The 17510-nt window shown below is 29.5% G+C and overlaps 2 protein-coding genes across 2 annotated transcripts in view; one reads left to right on the forward strand and one right to left on the reverse strand.

Moving 5' to 3' along the window:
• LOC143244550 (rab GDP dissociation inhibitor beta-like) overlaps positions 1 to 15512 on the forward strand; it is a 29709-nt gene extending 14197 nt beyond the window's left edge. The window contains exons 4-10 of the mRNA XM_076489467.1: positions 464 to 662; positions 892 to 1023; positions 4061 to 4229; positions 10175 to 10277; positions 11549 to 11693; positions 12276 to 12330; positions 13208 to 15512. Coding sequence (XP_076345582.1) covers positions 464 to 662; positions 892 to 1023; positions 4061 to 4229; positions 10175 to 10277; positions 11549 to 11693; positions 12276 to 12330; positions 13208 to 13342 — 938 coding nt within the window. The 3' untranslated portion in view covers positions 13343 to 15512. The remainder of the gene's footprint in view (positions 1 to 463; positions 663 to 891; positions 1024 to 4060; positions 4230 to 10174; positions 10278 to 11548; positions 11694 to 12275; positions 12331 to 13207) is intronic.
• Positions 14450 to 17510, reverse strand: part of LOC143244556 (glycerol-3-phosphate phosphatase-like) — a 44292-nt gene continuing 41231 nt past the window's right edge. Inside the window, 1 exon segment of the mRNA XM_076489477.1 lies at positions 14450 to 16124. Within this exon segment, the coding sequence (XP_076345592.1) occupies positions 15938 to 16124 (187 nt within the window). The 3' untranslated portion in view covers positions 14450 to 15937.

Here is a 17510-nt window from a genome sequence, read left to right on the forward strand (position 1 = left end):
TTTATCTGAAATAAAACCATCTATACCAGAAAAAAAATAAATGTTTTTAATAAAAATATTTTATTCTCAAATTTAGAAATTCTAAAGAACAAACATTACACTTGACAAAATTTTATTGTATAAAGTTTGCAGAATGTAACAATGTACCCATGTTTTGGTAGAGAAAGTTCAATTACAAAATTAGCAAGTCACTAGAAGGAATATGTAGTAAACAAATCTATGTTTATGCTGTGATGTTGTTAAATATTTTAGGCTTATAAAAATGGTAATACTATCTTGATATATTAATATTACCAAGATGTTTGGCTATTTCTTACAGTAATGTAATTTTTATTGACAGAAAAGTTGACCATTAACTGTAACAGGTATTTGTACTATTATGTACTACAAAATGTGTTCATATTTACCAGATATACCAGGTTATGGTATTATTTTAATCACAATATGGTCTTTTTATTTTAAGGTTTGATGGGAATGTTTGAGAAGAGGAGATTTCGTAATTTCTTAGTGTTTATCCAGGACTTTATCTTGGAAGATCCTAAGACCTGGAAAGATGTTGACCCTAAACAAATGACTGTAGCTCAGTTGTATGAAAAGTTTGGCCTAGATAAAGATACTGCTGATTTTACAGGCCATGCACTTGCATTATATAGAGATGATGAGTGAGTAATCAGTCTGTTATAACAGCTTTTTCCTTTTCCGTTTTTTTTAAGAAATGGTATAACTGACAAACATTGTGGTCTGGACCTTTTATAAGGTTGTTTCACACTGTTTAATAAACTTTATTTGTACCTTGAATATGTATAATGTTTTATTATTTTAAGAAATTGGTGCTATCATTTAAGATGAGATAATGTATTTATTCATTTATTTTGTTTCTACTCTTTTGAGGCACCTGAACAAGCCTTGCCTAGAGATTATTGAAAGAATCAAGCTTTATAGTGATTCCTTAGCTCGATATGGAAAAAGCCCGTATCTCTATCCTCTTTATGGACTGGGAGAGTTACCACAAGGATTTGCAAGGTTGGTTTTAAAAATGGCAAGGAACATGTTTGAGCTGCAGTGATAAAAGGTGTTGTCGGGTTTACAGTACATGTGGGAAGAAATTATAGAGTGAAGACATTTGCACATAATAAGTTTAGCATTCAATTCAGCCAGAAGTTGCAAACAAAGTGCACATATTTTTTGTAAGAAAAGCAGTTATTCTAGAATGGTATAGTGAAAACCTAAAAGAATTTGGTGTGCTAAACTGTGCTAGTTATATCTTGTATAAAGCTATTTAGTGACAAAACTAAATGTCATGGGTTCAGTATAAGATGGTAATAAAATATTTTTTTAACTTGCCCAGAGAAGCCCTTTGCTACTTATCATAAATGTTTAGTAAATAACTGAACATTTGCTATACACGCTGTTTAGATAATTATTCATACAACTTAAGTATTGTGTTGTTACTTGTTTTAAAATAGTTGTTCGTTACATTTTAAATGCCTTATTCATAAAAATAATATATATATGGAATTATTTTGTTATCTTGTCTTTCAGTGTCATCTTGTTTTTGTGATATCATAACCTCAGGGTAGGAATAGGATTATACAATTTTATAATGTTTTTTCTTGTTATAATGCACGTTTGTAAATTGTACTAATAAGGACTTTTTCTGTTGCTACTGTTTCATTTGGGGGAAACAAGTTATCTTCACTAATATTACTCCTAAACAGTTTCGGTTTAACAAAGTTAAAAAGATGAAATAAGTAAAACCAAATCAAATTCTTTTATTATTACAATAATGTTATTATTAAATTCTTACAAGTGTAACATTCTGGTTGCAACTTAAATTAAAATGTGTTGTATTACTAAATTGAGTCTGGTGGCAGAAGTTAATAACCTATAAAAGTTTGGCTTGTGTTAGTTACAATTCTACATTTGAAAGACTAAACATAATGTCACATTGGATTGATGTTTAAAAGGGTTTTGAATGCTGTCTATTATTATCACAAATTTTTATAAATAAAATCATGTTACATTGTTGGCTAAGTATATGGACTTAAGACTAGGCTAAATCTCCTAAACTTGTTGAACCTCAGAAGATGTTATTAGGCTTAATTCTGAAAGTTTGTAATAAATCAATTTATTTTAATTAACACAAGTTTTGTTATGTTTTTTATGTACTGATTAATCACATTATATACTTCCTGTCAGTGGTGTGTGTGATGGTTATATCTTCTATTGTAAAAATTCCCAATTTTTGTCTGTGCTGAAAACATGCATGTACTTTCCTATCTGAGTAGATGTTAAAGTAATTATGTTACAGTACAAAGGTATCAAAACCACTTATACATATTTAATTTTATAATAGTTATAAATTTTACTACTATATTAATTTTTTGAGGGATATTTCCCCTCAGCTCACCCCTAGATCGATCTGTCTTTCACAGCATGGGAACTGCTCAAATCAGCTCCATATACTTTCAATCTCTCATTATAAAATCTGTGTGTGTACCTAACTTTACCCTTACACCACAGCTTCAGTAGATGTTTTGTGCAACATATTAAAAATGTATCAGTTTTTAAGAGTAATGTTTTGCCATATAATAACTTGCATTGTTTCAAATTGATATGAATATTTTTGTATTTGCCAAATACTATCCAAATAATTCATCTCAGTATTACTGTAATGCGAAACTTGATTTATTTTAGGTTATTTTATAGTTTATGTAAGAACATTTTCTGTGATGGAAACAGATTATATCATTACAGTTATTCAGTTTACAGAACTAAATCGAATATAGTTGATGATTTAGAAAATATGGCAGCCATCCAATCAAGGCACAAACAAGATAAATCCATTAAGAATTTGAAGTATTTCAAAATCTACAAGCAGTTTATTTTATATTTCTTCATTATCACTTATAATTAACTAGTCTCTTCTGTTTTAGTGCCTTTTATAAGACAAATCTTTAACCCATCCATTTCAGTTGGAAGATGTATTTCCTGATGTTCCCATACCTCTCACAGTACAACTGGGACAAGCATTTCCTGTTGTTAACATTCTTTGTTTTCCTCTGTTGGGTCCAGGTTCATCATTTGGACTACAGGGTGTTCGGAAAGTCACTGTGCAGTTTTGAAAGCAGTAATAACAGCATTCATTCAGTCTATTTCAAGCCAGCAACTGATTGTGGTGTTTAAAACAAAATAAGAAGTATCCAAGCCTGTATTGATGCCGACGGGGGTCACTTTCAACATTGTTTATAATTGTCATTCATATTTACCTCCTGTATTCTACATTGAAACATGTCTGTTAATAAATATGTGACTTTCCGAACACCCTGTAGATTGAAAACTATCATCCTCCTGTCTCATTTCCTTTTCATCATCACATATTTGAACACCATTGAACTCACTATCTTTAAAGCTATTTTAGTCAAGCATATCAAGCACATTTACACAGTAATTAGAGTTATAACTTGCTGCTCTAGCAACACAGGCATTGTCTGCACACAACTGCCATAATCCTATTAGTTACTGAAAGACTGAGTTGAGAGCATTGAGGGAAACCATATGGTAACATTATATGAGATGCCAATAAGTACTTTCCAACTCATGTCACAGGGAGCATTTTTGATTTTCCCTATTTTAACTTTAAAGTTTTCCTAAAGTTTCTGTACTACAGAGGTAACTGGAAGTCTCCATGCCATGTGTGGATGGTTATTCAGTTAGTTAAGTATTAGGATAATTTTTCATAATTTAAAATCATTTAAATCTTTTAGTTCACCAGCATTTTTGAGTTCTTTGTTTTGTGATTAATCAAAATGATTGTCATTGTAACAGAACATACAGTTGGAGACTTAAAACAAATCATTTAAGCTGTAGAATTCTCTCCCATACCACTATGTTTTCATAAATTTATTAATCTTAACGTAAGGTTCTGAATTACATCATAAATCATTAAATAGTGATTATAATTAAAGGTTTTTTTTTTAGAAGGTATGAAATAGTGTATCAGTTACTGATTGTAACTATTATATTTGAGATGCAATGTAAACATTTTTCACTGCTATAGACTAAGTGCTATTTATGGAGGCACCTACATGTTGGACAAACCAATTGATGAAATTGTGATGGAGAATGGAAAGGTTGTTGGTGTTCGTTCTGGAGAAGAAACCGCAAAGTGTAAGCAAGTTTACTGTGATCCTTCATATGTTCCTGACCAGGTAGAAAAAGTAGGCCAGGTAAGTCAAGTCATAAATATTTTTTTTTCAAAATGCACATTTAATTTACTTACATTTTTACTTATAAATATGTTATAAAAATAACTAATTCTACAGCACATTGTAGAGATTCTAAAGGTCAAAGGAAAATATAGTGAAACAGAATTATATTTGAATTGAAGATCATTCTTTGTAATATAATTCTAAATAAAAGTTTTTATAGATTCCTTACTTTTTATAAATTTTTGTCAAACATTTACCAAATGGTACTTCAGTATCAGTGAATTGAGTAGTTGTAAATTTTTTTTGTTTTTTTTTGTGTGTGTTAATCTGTAGCAGAATAATTTTTGATCTGATCTTCTGAGCAGAGATGTTAGGGTGATAATTGAGATGGAGAGACTGTTGTATGAGAACATGTTAAGATCTCTGAAATTTTCTCTCAAAAACGAAGTTGAGGTGTTTAAGATTGTTATGGGAAATGATAATGTTGATGCATTATTTAATTTCTAGAAACTTCTAAATGGACATAAATTTTTCTATGCTAAGTGTTTATATTTTCCATTTTATCTACTGTGTCATTATCATCAGTATGCAGTGCAGTAAAATGTTTGAAATCAAGAGATGGAAATATATACATACTTTTTATGTCTTTGTAGAATAATCTTAAAATATCTCCTTTGGGTAAGATGCATAGTTTCACATCTTTATGACTTATAATTTATTTTTAATGTTTATTTTATCTCATGTTCTCTATTTTTGATTATTTTTGTCAACAGATCTTAGTGTGTGTTCAGGAAATATAAGGTTATCATCAGCTGATACTGTTTAGTATTTGGCAAAATATCTTACACTTCTACAAGTTGGGAAAGACTTGTTGAGGAAACCAAAGCTTTGAATAATATTTAAAAAAATCATTAAATCTTTAAAATATGAATTTCAAAGCACAAATAATATATAATTAACTAAAATATAAAAGTGAAACCTAAATACAGTTTAACTGTCTCTAACTATAACATATTTAGGTAAAAAAAACATAATTGCTATCATGGATAAAGCAGCTAACAATACTATAGGTTGTTATATCTATCCATTGACAACAACTGCAAATCATTTTCAAAATAACTGGTGGATTATAGTGTAAAATCAGCTTTTTATAATGGTTTTAAACCAAAATGTCAAATCAATAAGTATAGTTTGTAAATGTCAAAGTTAAGTATATAAGGTGTGTGTGGCACCTGTCAAATTGTTGGCAAAACTTGTTACATATTTCTACTCAATTCAGTCAAAGAATTTTGAAACTTAGGCCAATAGGGCAAGTAAAGGTACTTATTGTCTTGACACACATCTAAAGGATTGGCATTATATAAATCAAAATAGTGTGTGTGTGAAAGCAGGTCACATGACAACAAAAACGAAATTTAAGTTGTTTTTTAAGGTTTCTTGAAACAGGAATTAAAACTGAGGTAATATAAAACTTCAAATTATAACATACAGTTCAATGTTAATTTCATTGATATACATAGATAGCAAAGTTGTTTAAATTTTGAATGTAACTTTGTAACGTTTACAGCTAGGAATTTTAAAAGTACATTGCACTTATTGGGTTCCTTGTTTGTGCATGTTATGAGATTTCACTGAGTTACATTCAAAATTTAATTAATATATTTTGTTATCATGGCATAAGAACATTGATATCAAAACACAGCAATGATGAAAATTTCAATATTATATAAATTTTAGGTTTTTAATTTTAAAAGTTAATATTTAAACCAATCCTCAATTTATGAAATTTAAATCAATCCTCAAAAGTATGAAATTTAATGTAAATTACTCGTAATTATGTTGTCATTGTTCAGGCATACCATAATTATTATAACCTAAAATCTTGTTTGATTAAATTAATAAACTGTTTAAGTTAGTTTCTGTTGTATGTTGAAGACATTGAATTTTAGCATAACATTTTCTTTTTTACTCTTTGAATACATTATATATGTTACATATGACTTCATATGCATTTATTATTGCATAGTTTGTTCTTGCAACATTGAAAATTTGAGTACCTGTTAACTTTTAATAATCAGTGTGATTAAGTTATGTAATAGAGTAAAGTCTCTTCTCTAGCATAAGATCTTTAAATTTATATTTTAATACAATATTCTTGTATCATTGTCACACCTGATGTTGGGTAGCATATAATTTTAATCTTTTAAAGTTTGAAACCATCATTAACAGCAAAGATACTTAATTGATGAAACAATACATTGAGCTTCATGAGGAAGAACATAAGACAACAATACATTTAGCTGTATTCATTGTTACATTGAGTTTCAGTTTCACTTTCTTAAGTAAGTGGTTTCCTTTGATTTCAAGATAATATTAATTCAGTGTGCATGATCTTAAGTAAAACAAATTAACCTACTTATCAATGATATTCGAGTATTATCTTTTCTGAAAAATACTTTGAGCAAATTGTGTGTTTTGTGTGGTGTCTTTCCACTTGAAATTGTATGTTACCACTTCTTTTTCATTGTCTCAGATATTATGTCACAATATTTGTTTTTAACATAGTATGGCATTGTGCAACACGTATCTTTCTCACAAATGTTTGCCATCATTAATTCTTCCTTGCTACATTTATCTTCTTGTCTTCAAATGATTCCATTCCATACAGGTACTGTCATCTGCTCAAAAGTGACCTATTTCTCTGCACGTGTAGTGATAAATGATAATGCTGGTACTGTGATCACAAACCATATATTGTATCAAAACTCACAACAGGCACAAGTACATGTATTTATGACTTTGGTGTTTAAACTGTCAGTCAGTTAAATGTAATAGTGGGAAGAGCTTCCAAATGGAAAGATTATATTGTTTAAACAATTAAAAGTATGATGCTACATTGTAGAAAAATTACTGATTTCAAAGTTGAATTACAAGTATTTAACACTGATTGTGGTACTTAGACTTAAAAAATGTAGAGTTATACTAATTATAATTGTTGAAGATGGAGTGGAATTCTGGGATATTTGTTTAAAGAAGGTTTCAGTTATGTAAACAGTCTAATTTCTGCAGTGTTTCCTGTAGCCATCTTTGTAAACCTAACTTCAGATATTTGTATAATAATTAGAAATTTTCAAAGGGTAAAGTTATGCATATGATTGCTGATAAACACCTTAAAACTGATCGTTAAACTGTTTCTATATTATGTAATTTGTAAATGTTTAGCATAGAAACTGAAATGAGCACGGAGTTCAAACTGAAGTACAAATTGATCTTTGCTTTCTCTTTTGAAAATTTTTTTTTTTTAAAAGTGATTTTAGATGTGCAGAGAAACTACTTTTTGTTAGTGTTTATTTATTGTATTGCATAAACTTGTGTAAATTGTCACAGGTTATTGGTCCTATTGCTTCCAAACAAAATATGATTTTGTATGTATTACACACCTTTTGTTTTTACAGTACTTCTATCTTTAGTTGAAGCAGTATTTTTATTTACAGATATTTCAAAGCTGTTATTAATTTTAGTGAGAGGACCATGCTACTTTAATTTGGATTTGCTTATCCACAAAATGGATTAATTTAAACCAGTTTGATATAAAACTACTAATTTATTAAATTTGGAAAATAGAAATCAGATTTCTTGACTTAAATAAAAAAAAAAACCTCACTGCAGAAAGAATTTTTTTAAAAAGTTATTTCAAACCTTTTAGTCTTAAAATTACTTGTTTCTGTGATTTTCCACATTATGAGGTCTCAGAAATGCATGGTTTGGCACTAATTCTTAAACTTTGCATTGGTGTTTTGAACATGTACTCCTCAACTAAATGAGTTTGCTACCACATAAGCTGGTACAAAATTCTTGTTTTATTGTTTAAAAAAACTGGCAACTGTTAAAAGTTGAAAGAGAGTAAAATGCACAGTGTTAGAAAGTCTTGTGGCTTGAATGAAGCAGCACTTAACAGCATGTAAAAGGTGATGATAGTGAAGAAACAGATATTACAGACACAAACAGAAATTTAAGATCCACTAGTATCTAAGAAACGAAAAGCCTCATCCAGCGTTTCATCAAATTCACAGGAAAAAGAACTGGAAGAAGAAATTGTAACTGTCATTCATACAATAAACACCAAATTTCAGTATATGGAACACCAAGTGTTTGTGTGAATGCTAAGACTGTGTTTATAAGCCAACTAGTTTAAATCAAATAGAAAATGAAGTGTTGGACACTATTTACATCAAAAGATGCTCTAAACTCTAAAGTAGCATAAGCCCTTCACAGTCTGCATGAGTAGAACAGTATATTGAGATTTCTCAGACCTGCGTCATTAGCACTGATAGAGAGTTGTAACTAATTGACACATCCGATACATCTGAACACCCATGCAATGCTGAGTGTCTTAGTAAACTGACTAAATCTTTCTTGGAGGTTAGAAAGCTATGTTGGAATGAAAAGTAAGAACTGTTGTAACTAATGATGTAGGCATTGTAAAATAAAATGAGGCACATATTAGAAGAAGATGCAGAAAGAGATCAGCCTGTTACATAAGAATAGTCAGATCATCTGTTAAACTTCCTAACAAATGATACTGGGATTGTTTGCGTTAAGACAAGTGTTGTACAAGTAATAAGATACTTCTGAAATAATAAATTTGCTGCTTCATTGTATAATGTCAGTGGAAAACAGAATTTTCCCAGGTGAAGTTTATTGGAATACATTTTCTGGTTGTTTTAAAGTGTACATTAAAAGCTGGTGAGTGGTGGTACGTGAACAAATTTGTGATGGTATAATTGTAACATTTGAAATTTGATCAAGAATATGAGCCTCAAATGAAACATAAGACGTACTAAATACACTCAAGCCCATCTGTTTACTTACATAAGGTTCAGTGTGTTCAAAGTACTGTTGCTTATGCTGTAGAAGCATGGAAAGTTCTTTTGCAAGACCTTACAAACACTGAAGTTCCTATAGATATTAAAATTCTTCAACTGGCAAGCACAAACTCTATCCAGCTCATTGAGTAGCAAATTTAATTCATTCATGTCAGAGGAAGTGCAATCTGCTATAAACTTTGTTGCAGACATGTGTGAAAATCTTTTGTCTTTTTCCAACCATTATTAAATACAGAGCTCAAGACATTCTCAACCAACTCATGTTTAAAGAAAACATCTTTAACCTGTTGACTGCTAAGTATTTCAGCTGCTACGGCAACTTCAAACCAAGTTCAAAATACAACTCTAATACTTCTTCATCTTATAGCCTTTTTCGTGACGCTATTTTGGTTCGAAAGTGAAACAATATGTAAGTAGGTCAAATGCATGTATGATGCTGACATCTAGTGTTGAAGTTAGGTATTATTGAGAACGAATTAACTCGTCCGTGGCACTGTGTTACCGATCAGCTTGGACAAGTTATCTCGTCTACGGCACTGAACAGGTTATGGATGTTTGAGCAATTAACTTGTAAAAATCATTAAAAAATGAAATTAATCCAGCAGTACTTGATGTTGTTCACCAGCTACCTGAACAGTAGAATTGGAACACCTTTTTTTTCTCTGTGGATTAATTCAGTTGGAAGTGTGGAACAGATTTGGAACTAAAAAGGAAGCTAAACATGTTTTTTTTTTAAGACATTGAAAACTGGTGAAAAAATAAAATGAACCATTTAATATGTAACTGTCATTGTACCTAAATAATAAAATGGTTTAAAAAGAAAACCATTTTAACATTGTATTTAAATAAAAGTATTAAAAAAATTTAAAAATTAATTTTTGGAATTTTAAAATAAATAATTTATTTTTTCATCCTGGTGATCCAACTCTGTAATTAAAAATCTTTTATTTATTTTTTTTTTTTGCCAGGCTAGTTATGCAAGAAAAATTTACTTGATTCATTCAAATGATCAATCTCACATTTTGTTGCATGAAGGTAAAACCAGATTATCAGACTTTTCTTGTTTTTCTCCCCTAGGTAATCAGGTGCATCTGTTTGATGAACCATCCAATCCCCAACACAAAGGATGCTTTGTCTTGTCAGATTATCATTCCTCAGAAGCAAGTTGGACGCCATTCTGGTAAAACTTTTATCACTCTCCGATTGCCCCTTTTGTTATTTTGTAAATATTTATTACAAAGTGCCAGTGTCACTTACGTTTTATTCAGTGTTGGTGTTTTAATAACCTAATTAAAATTAGTTGAAATTACCTTCTATGTTTCAAAGCTTCTATTTTGGTCGAATCTTTTTCACAAGTACTTGTGACAAGACTTACCCTTTTGGCTATTAGCAAATATTTGAAAGTTACACACAAAAGTGGAAGTCATGTTAGCTAAAATAAAAACTCATGAACTGTGTGCCCTTAATGGTTATAACTAGAAAGGATCATGTTTTTATATTTCATATTTTAATATATTATCAAGTTATAGATGTTTTTTATAGTAATTAATTACGTCTCCTAATATGAAAAGGAAAAAATATATTACAAATAACAGCAACGAAATACAGCTTAGTTTGTATTTGCTATTTTAAACTTAAAGGATCTCATTGAAAAATGTGTGTGCACGATGAGCAACAAGTCCATAAATGTTGCACGTGTAACACTTCATTATTCATTATGTAATAATTCTGACCATTGTTTACAACTTGTGGGGATACAAATATAATTGATCCTGTCATATCACTAGTAATTTCAAAAAATGTTCCCAATCACTTACTAAATATTACAACCCATTGTCTCAAATCGAAAGAATTTTTAAGAATCTCACTTTTTGGTATTAATCAAAATTATTTCAATTATATTCTTTTATATATATAAAAATAGAACAAAAAACTGATGTGAACGAGTAGTGCAGTTTAGTACTTGTTAAATATATAACCTTCATTTATGTACATGTGCACAGATGTGTACTGCAGTATTTACCTCATCCAGAGATTATAATATATGTTCTAGATACCAACACATGGTATCTAGAATATATTCTTGTTAAATATATAACCTTCATTTATGTACATGTGCACAGATGTGTACTGCAGTATTTACCTCATCCAGAGATTATAATATATGTTCTAGATATCAACACATGGTATCTAGAATATATACTTGTTAAATATATAACCTTTTTATGTACATGTACACAAATGTGTACTGCAGTATTTACCTCATCCAGAGATTATATGTTATAGATGCCATGTGTTGGTACACTTTATAATGCACTTATTTATAAAAACATCTGCAGTAGTACTAAGTGATCAAAAGTTGTGGATGAATGTAACAAATATGAGTACATAATCTGTATAACATACAATGAACAGTTAACACAAGTTCAACTGTTCCTTCATATTTTCTAGACATCTATGTATCAATGGTTTCATATACACATCAAGTAGCAGCAAAAGGCTGGTTTGTAGCTATGGTTAGCACAACAGTGGAGACCCCTAACCCTGAAGAAGAGATAAAGCCAGGTCTTGATCTTTTGGGACCAATCAAACAAAAGTAAGTTGGTGCTCTTGATCTATATTATGTATAAGATCATTTTTCAGTCATATTGTGTAGTGGAAAAGTGTATTAAAAATTAAATATATCTTGTTATTTGAAAATAGGACAGTATTACAGATTTGTGAAGTTCAGTATATTTTGTATGAATTGGATGTATAATATACTTTCTATGATTAATTATTTTCATTGGAGTCTTCATTTTATGTGCTATTAAACCAGTTATGTTGACACTGTCAGTTATGTGCACACATGGTTCTTAGTTTTAAGTTAGTTACAACTCATCTTTTGCATTTGTTTCTCTTATATGTACATGAATGTAGAATTCATGATAAAAAAATGAATGAATGAGATTATCCAATAGTCACAGGAAACATTTCTGGCTCCTGCATGTTATATATACCAGTTGAACCAAAACTGACTGCAATAAATAACACTTGTTTGTACTGGTTTTGAGGTTTTTTATTAACAATTTACTGTAGCTTATACTTGTTATGTGATAAACCTTTGATTATGATTTGAAAATGAATTTTAAACAATTACTTTTATGCATTCATGTAGCAATATTTTCTTTCATTAAAGGTTTGTAAGTGTTAGTGATGTTTATAAACCAAAGAAAGACGGGCGAGAAAGCCAGGTATGTATTGCAAATTGCTACCAAAACAATTTTGTGTAATACGATAATACTGAATAATCTTAGAAGAGCTAGTGAGGTTATAATGTTTAATTTAAAAACATCAGGATTTTAAATTGTGTGTGTGATAAAACTGTTTATTTGTATAGGAAAATAAGTAAAAGCTTTTAACAAAATCTTGCTAATTGCAGGTTACAATGTTTCAGTTCTAATATTTTATATCCTATTTGTTTAAAATATTGTTTTCCCTGTTTTATAACTTCAATGTAATATTTTCAGTATTTTTTATAAAAAACTGTACATAAATTCCTCACATTGTATGGTGAAATAACTGTAAAAGAAGCATTGTTGTCTAGTTGACAAAGGTAATCTTTAATTTTAATGGTCAAAATCAAATACATTTTACAAACAAGTCAAGTCAATAGCCTCCAAATGTTTTGGCCCAAAGCCCCCATTTCATGCCCCTCCTTGCCTTTTATATGGTCATACACATAAATATGTTGACAGTATATAAATCACAGTAAAGAAATTGCAGGCTTTGGTTTGGGTGTAAAAGTGCATTGACTGAAATAATCTAACCTCACAGGAAGACTAGAATGGCAGATCTCCTTGGAGAAGATCCAAGTTGGAAACCATGTCATTACAACAGGAAACAAAGTAGTTGATATGCTAATACTCTTGGGTGCAGCAACTTTAAAATAATTATCCCATCAGTATTACAAAGTTAGTTTGTTTGAAACGTTGGTATTTTTGTTAAATTTTTTCAGAGCAAAATTAAATTATTTATTTAATTTATTAGAGCACGTTTTGAAGTTGAGTTAGATTTTTGAAAACTAATTTGTACAGATATTTCGTCTGAATTTGGGTTGTTTCTTTTGAGGTATTCATATCAGAGACTTTTGATGCAACAACTCACTTCGAGACCACATGTTTGGATGTTCTGGATATTTTTCGCAGAGGAACAGGAGAAGATTTTGATTTTTCTAAAGTACATCATAATCTTGGAGATGAATAAGAATAACTGATAAGTATCAGCTTTTTCAGGATATCTTTCTTTGTCTCTGTTTGTAAAAAGAACATTTTTCTTGATAAAGTATCCCTAAGAGCTGACTTTAGACCATTATGATGACACAACAAACAACTTCTAAAACACAGTATGCTCGCAGTTTTACTGCCACTTTCTTGTCTAGAGAGTTTAATACCATTTCAGGCATGTCTTAGGAATCTGTTTTATGTACTAAATTTTCAGCTTGTAATTTTGTAATACTGTTAAATCAAAAATTGTGCAGGTAACACTTCGTGTTGTGTCTAAACATGTATTAATATGTTGGTGATAATGGAATTTCAGGTTAGAAGATGATTGAATTGGTAATATGATTACAAATTGATGTAATTGAAAACATTTTTGATGAAACTTGATGGTAAGACACGACCATTCCAATTTTTAACATGACTGGGCTGTACCTTTCACTTCACTGCAGCACCTATGTAGTTTCTAAAATAAAAAAAAAAACTGGTTTACTTTGTTTATGTTGTAAAACTGTTGTCTTCAATTGAGGGTTTGGTAAATTTTTTTTATAGATTGTTGCACTTGAAACCATAAATACTCAATAAATCCACTATTTAAGATAGCACTTATGTGTTTTACATGACTTTCCTTCAGGCTTAGTGACAAATGTTTTATGATATTAGAAAAATACCAAAACACTTCACTTATACTTAACGTATTATTGTTCTTTCGAACTATGTTGTGAATTTTTTTAACTATATTTTGATTTTATTATAATTATAATTAGGAAGTGTTAAAATTTAAATTATGTGTACTGTATTATATATTAATTATAAACTGGTGAATATGGTAAAAGATAAGTCTTATGCCTAAAATAAGTACCAAAATATTAAAAGTGCACAGTAAAACTAGTACTGATTCCATTTGTCAGATAAACCTGGTATATTTTTTAAATAATAAAGTACTGTGTACTGTCAGTTTCATAGTGTTCCTACTTTATACACTAGGGCTGTTGGTAAAAATTACTGTCTCAAGACATTGATGAATGAAAGAAACACATTGTTCTGTGTTACAGGTTTCTTAAAGGTTTCAAAAATGTTACCTTCATGGCAGTTTGATTTGAATATTTCATTAGTTTATCATAATTCTAATAATAAATTACAAAATATAAACAACACATTTGATTAATATATCATGGTATATTTAACACATTATAGGATTCCAAACAAGTGTAAAATATTGTTTGATTCTTCAAAATTAACTGAAGATTCAATGGGAACTTTGTGAAGTACATTGAGTTAGCAGTATTTCAGTCCATGTATAATTAGTTATCTATTATTTCTAGTACAACATTCAAAAATATATTAAACATGTTAGTTAAGTTTGTATAAAGGACTGTGCTTACTCAATTAAAATGTAATTTCCAAACTGTTTGACTTTGTGTTAATTGTATCTTTAGCTGAATTATGTAAACAAGTGTTACAGTTGCACTGGATCTTTCCTTGGGTTGAAATTAAAATGTATTAAATAATTAATCTGCTGTAAAGTTACAATATGAAATTAACACTTCTGGACAAATGTTTTTTTAATAGGGGTGGTTCCGTCAATGATGTAAATTGGTTTGTGATTACACAGGAATAAAAGAACATAGTATTTAAGCTGTAGTGAATAAAAAGTTATCCTCACAACCTAATTGTCTAATGTAATGTAAAACTTTCTGATCTCATATTACAAAAGAAAAAGCAACTTGAGTATTTATATTTAATAAAGAGTTAGATTTTTAAATAAAACATGTAAATGGCTATACATTTGTGCTGTCATGTTTGTTAGAATTTGGAGATATTTGTTGAATGATTTTTTTTTTTCTTACACTGGGTATTTTTAAGAGTTGGTAAACTGGGTCAGTATTAGAAAAGCATGCAAGTAACTAAAGTGTTACGTTGTTGGGCTTTGTATCTTGTTTATAAATGATACATTTGGTGTTTAAAGTGTGCTTTTAAATCTTGTAAAGAGAGTGGAGTTCACACAGTTGTCATTTGCAATTTAAATATCAAATTGTGCTGTAAGCTTTATCTACAACCTGTATGTGTAACACTATTAGGTCAAATTTGTGATTTCTACAGTCACCTGATGTAATATAAAAATGTCTTGAAAAATGAAATATCAGTTGCAAATATTTTTTAGCATTCATTCTTTTTATCTGATACATAAATATATTTTATAATCTTATCAATACATCAGGCTTCTCAAGAAATAACAGTCATGCATCTGGTGTATGGCATGTTCTCTTTTTAAAAACCACACATTAATATGATAGAAGACTAGGTAAGTTGAAACTACTATATCACTAACTAAACACACAATTCATGTGTTCTGATAAAGTTGCATTTGCCAAGAACCTATACTTCCCCACACTTGAGGTACAATATATAATTTAATAGACTAACAAAATCATCATGTTTAATAATTTAAGTGATTTCTTAATGAAAATATGATGCTATTAAATACTAAAAGCAGAAAATTCCTTTCATAAGATCAAACTTAGTAAAACTTTGTAGATGAGTGCAGAACCAAAAACCTATTTTCTACTAGAATATTTTATCAGAATACTCCCATCAGTTGTCCCAGGTCAGCTAAACTTGGGAGATAATAATCAGGAACCATATTTTGGTCATTCTCACATTCACTCTTACTGCATCTTTCAACTTCCTTAAGATCACTAATACCTGTCAGAACCAGCAACGTCCTTAATCCAGCACTCTTCCCGAGAAGGATGTCAGTGTTAAGCCTGAAACACAAAGTTTTTGGTATCTTCAAGCAACAACCACACTAATCATTTATATATGAAAGATTCAAACATTTGTAGGCATAATGAAAGACAAAATATCTCGTGAAAATTTTATCTGAAATAAAAATTGTTTTCCCCAGTAATATAGTACAATAATGTGCTTAAAATAAAGTTATCATCCATCTTGTTCAAAAAACACTAATTTAAAGGTGTTACAGGTAGGTGAAGTTAGGTAGTACCAAATTAAATTTGGAATTATGATAATTTACTCAATAAATGGACCTTTCTGGATTAGAAAAAGATTGTACTTCACTTTATTCAAATAAATATGGACTTGTAATAACTTTCTGTATTCCATTTTTGCAGTGTTATAATTCCTAAACATATGTTTGTTCATAACTATTTTCATCACACAATCAATACTAACAGAAAGGTTTAATACAACAGATAAACACAATAGTTTACAAAACAGTTGAGGCAACTTTCTTTCATACTTATACTTTTAAGAATACATCGGACTTGAAATTAACGAAACTAAATACTGAATAGAGAAAATTCAAAACCTAGTGTGTTTATGTTTGTTTCATTTGTAGCTATTGGGTTCAGTTTTTATTTCAGATAAGAAAATAATTAAACAAACATAGTACAGGAGGTTCATAATTTTATTTATATACATTTATATCTGAACTCAATCATTAGGTTTAAAAAAAATGTTAGAATTTGGTCCTCATTAATGTTACTACATAAACAAGCCTAATGCTTTAACAAAATTCAAGTTTAAAAAATATAAAACTCTTCACGTTTTCACATATTGTCATTGTAGAAAACACTTCTGTAATAAAAAAATACAAATTCTGAAAAGTTGTCTTACTTTATAAACGTGAGCAACTCGAGCAAATGTAGGAAGAATACAGTGCATGAGAACAGGAAGTCTCGCACACACATAATAAAATACGATACGATCAAAAACAATCTTATGCTTTGATCTGTGTTCTTCTTTAGGCTAAAACACCATCGTCTGAAATTTTAGCAGAATTTACAAATATTTTGTATTAGATCATGAATAACAAATTTTTATTGGTACTAAACTGAAGTTATCACACGTGTTTGTTTTTAATTTTATTTAACAGAATATGAACTGAACAAATATTAATTGTGTGAAGTAACCATATACCTCTTACCCTACAAATCTCCTTTTCTGTAGAAACAGTTCTTAAACTATGGTTTGCAGAACAAGACACAGTTAAATATAAACTTATTTATAAAAAACTCATGAAATTTTACATGACTAGAGTTCACTGTACTGCACTAAAATGTAAACATCTCCACCTCAGTCAAGGATGGGTCTAAGAAACCTGCCCTGATCTGCAAGAGGCTCATAAGCTT

This window comes from Tachypleus tridentatus, chromosome 1, assembly GCF_004210375.1.
Source record: "Tachypleus tridentatus isolate NWPU-2018 chromosome 1, ASM421037v1, whole genome shotgun sequence".
NCBI lineage: Eukaryota > Metazoa > Arthropoda > Merostomata > Xiphosura > Limulidae > Tachypleus > Tachypleus tridentatus.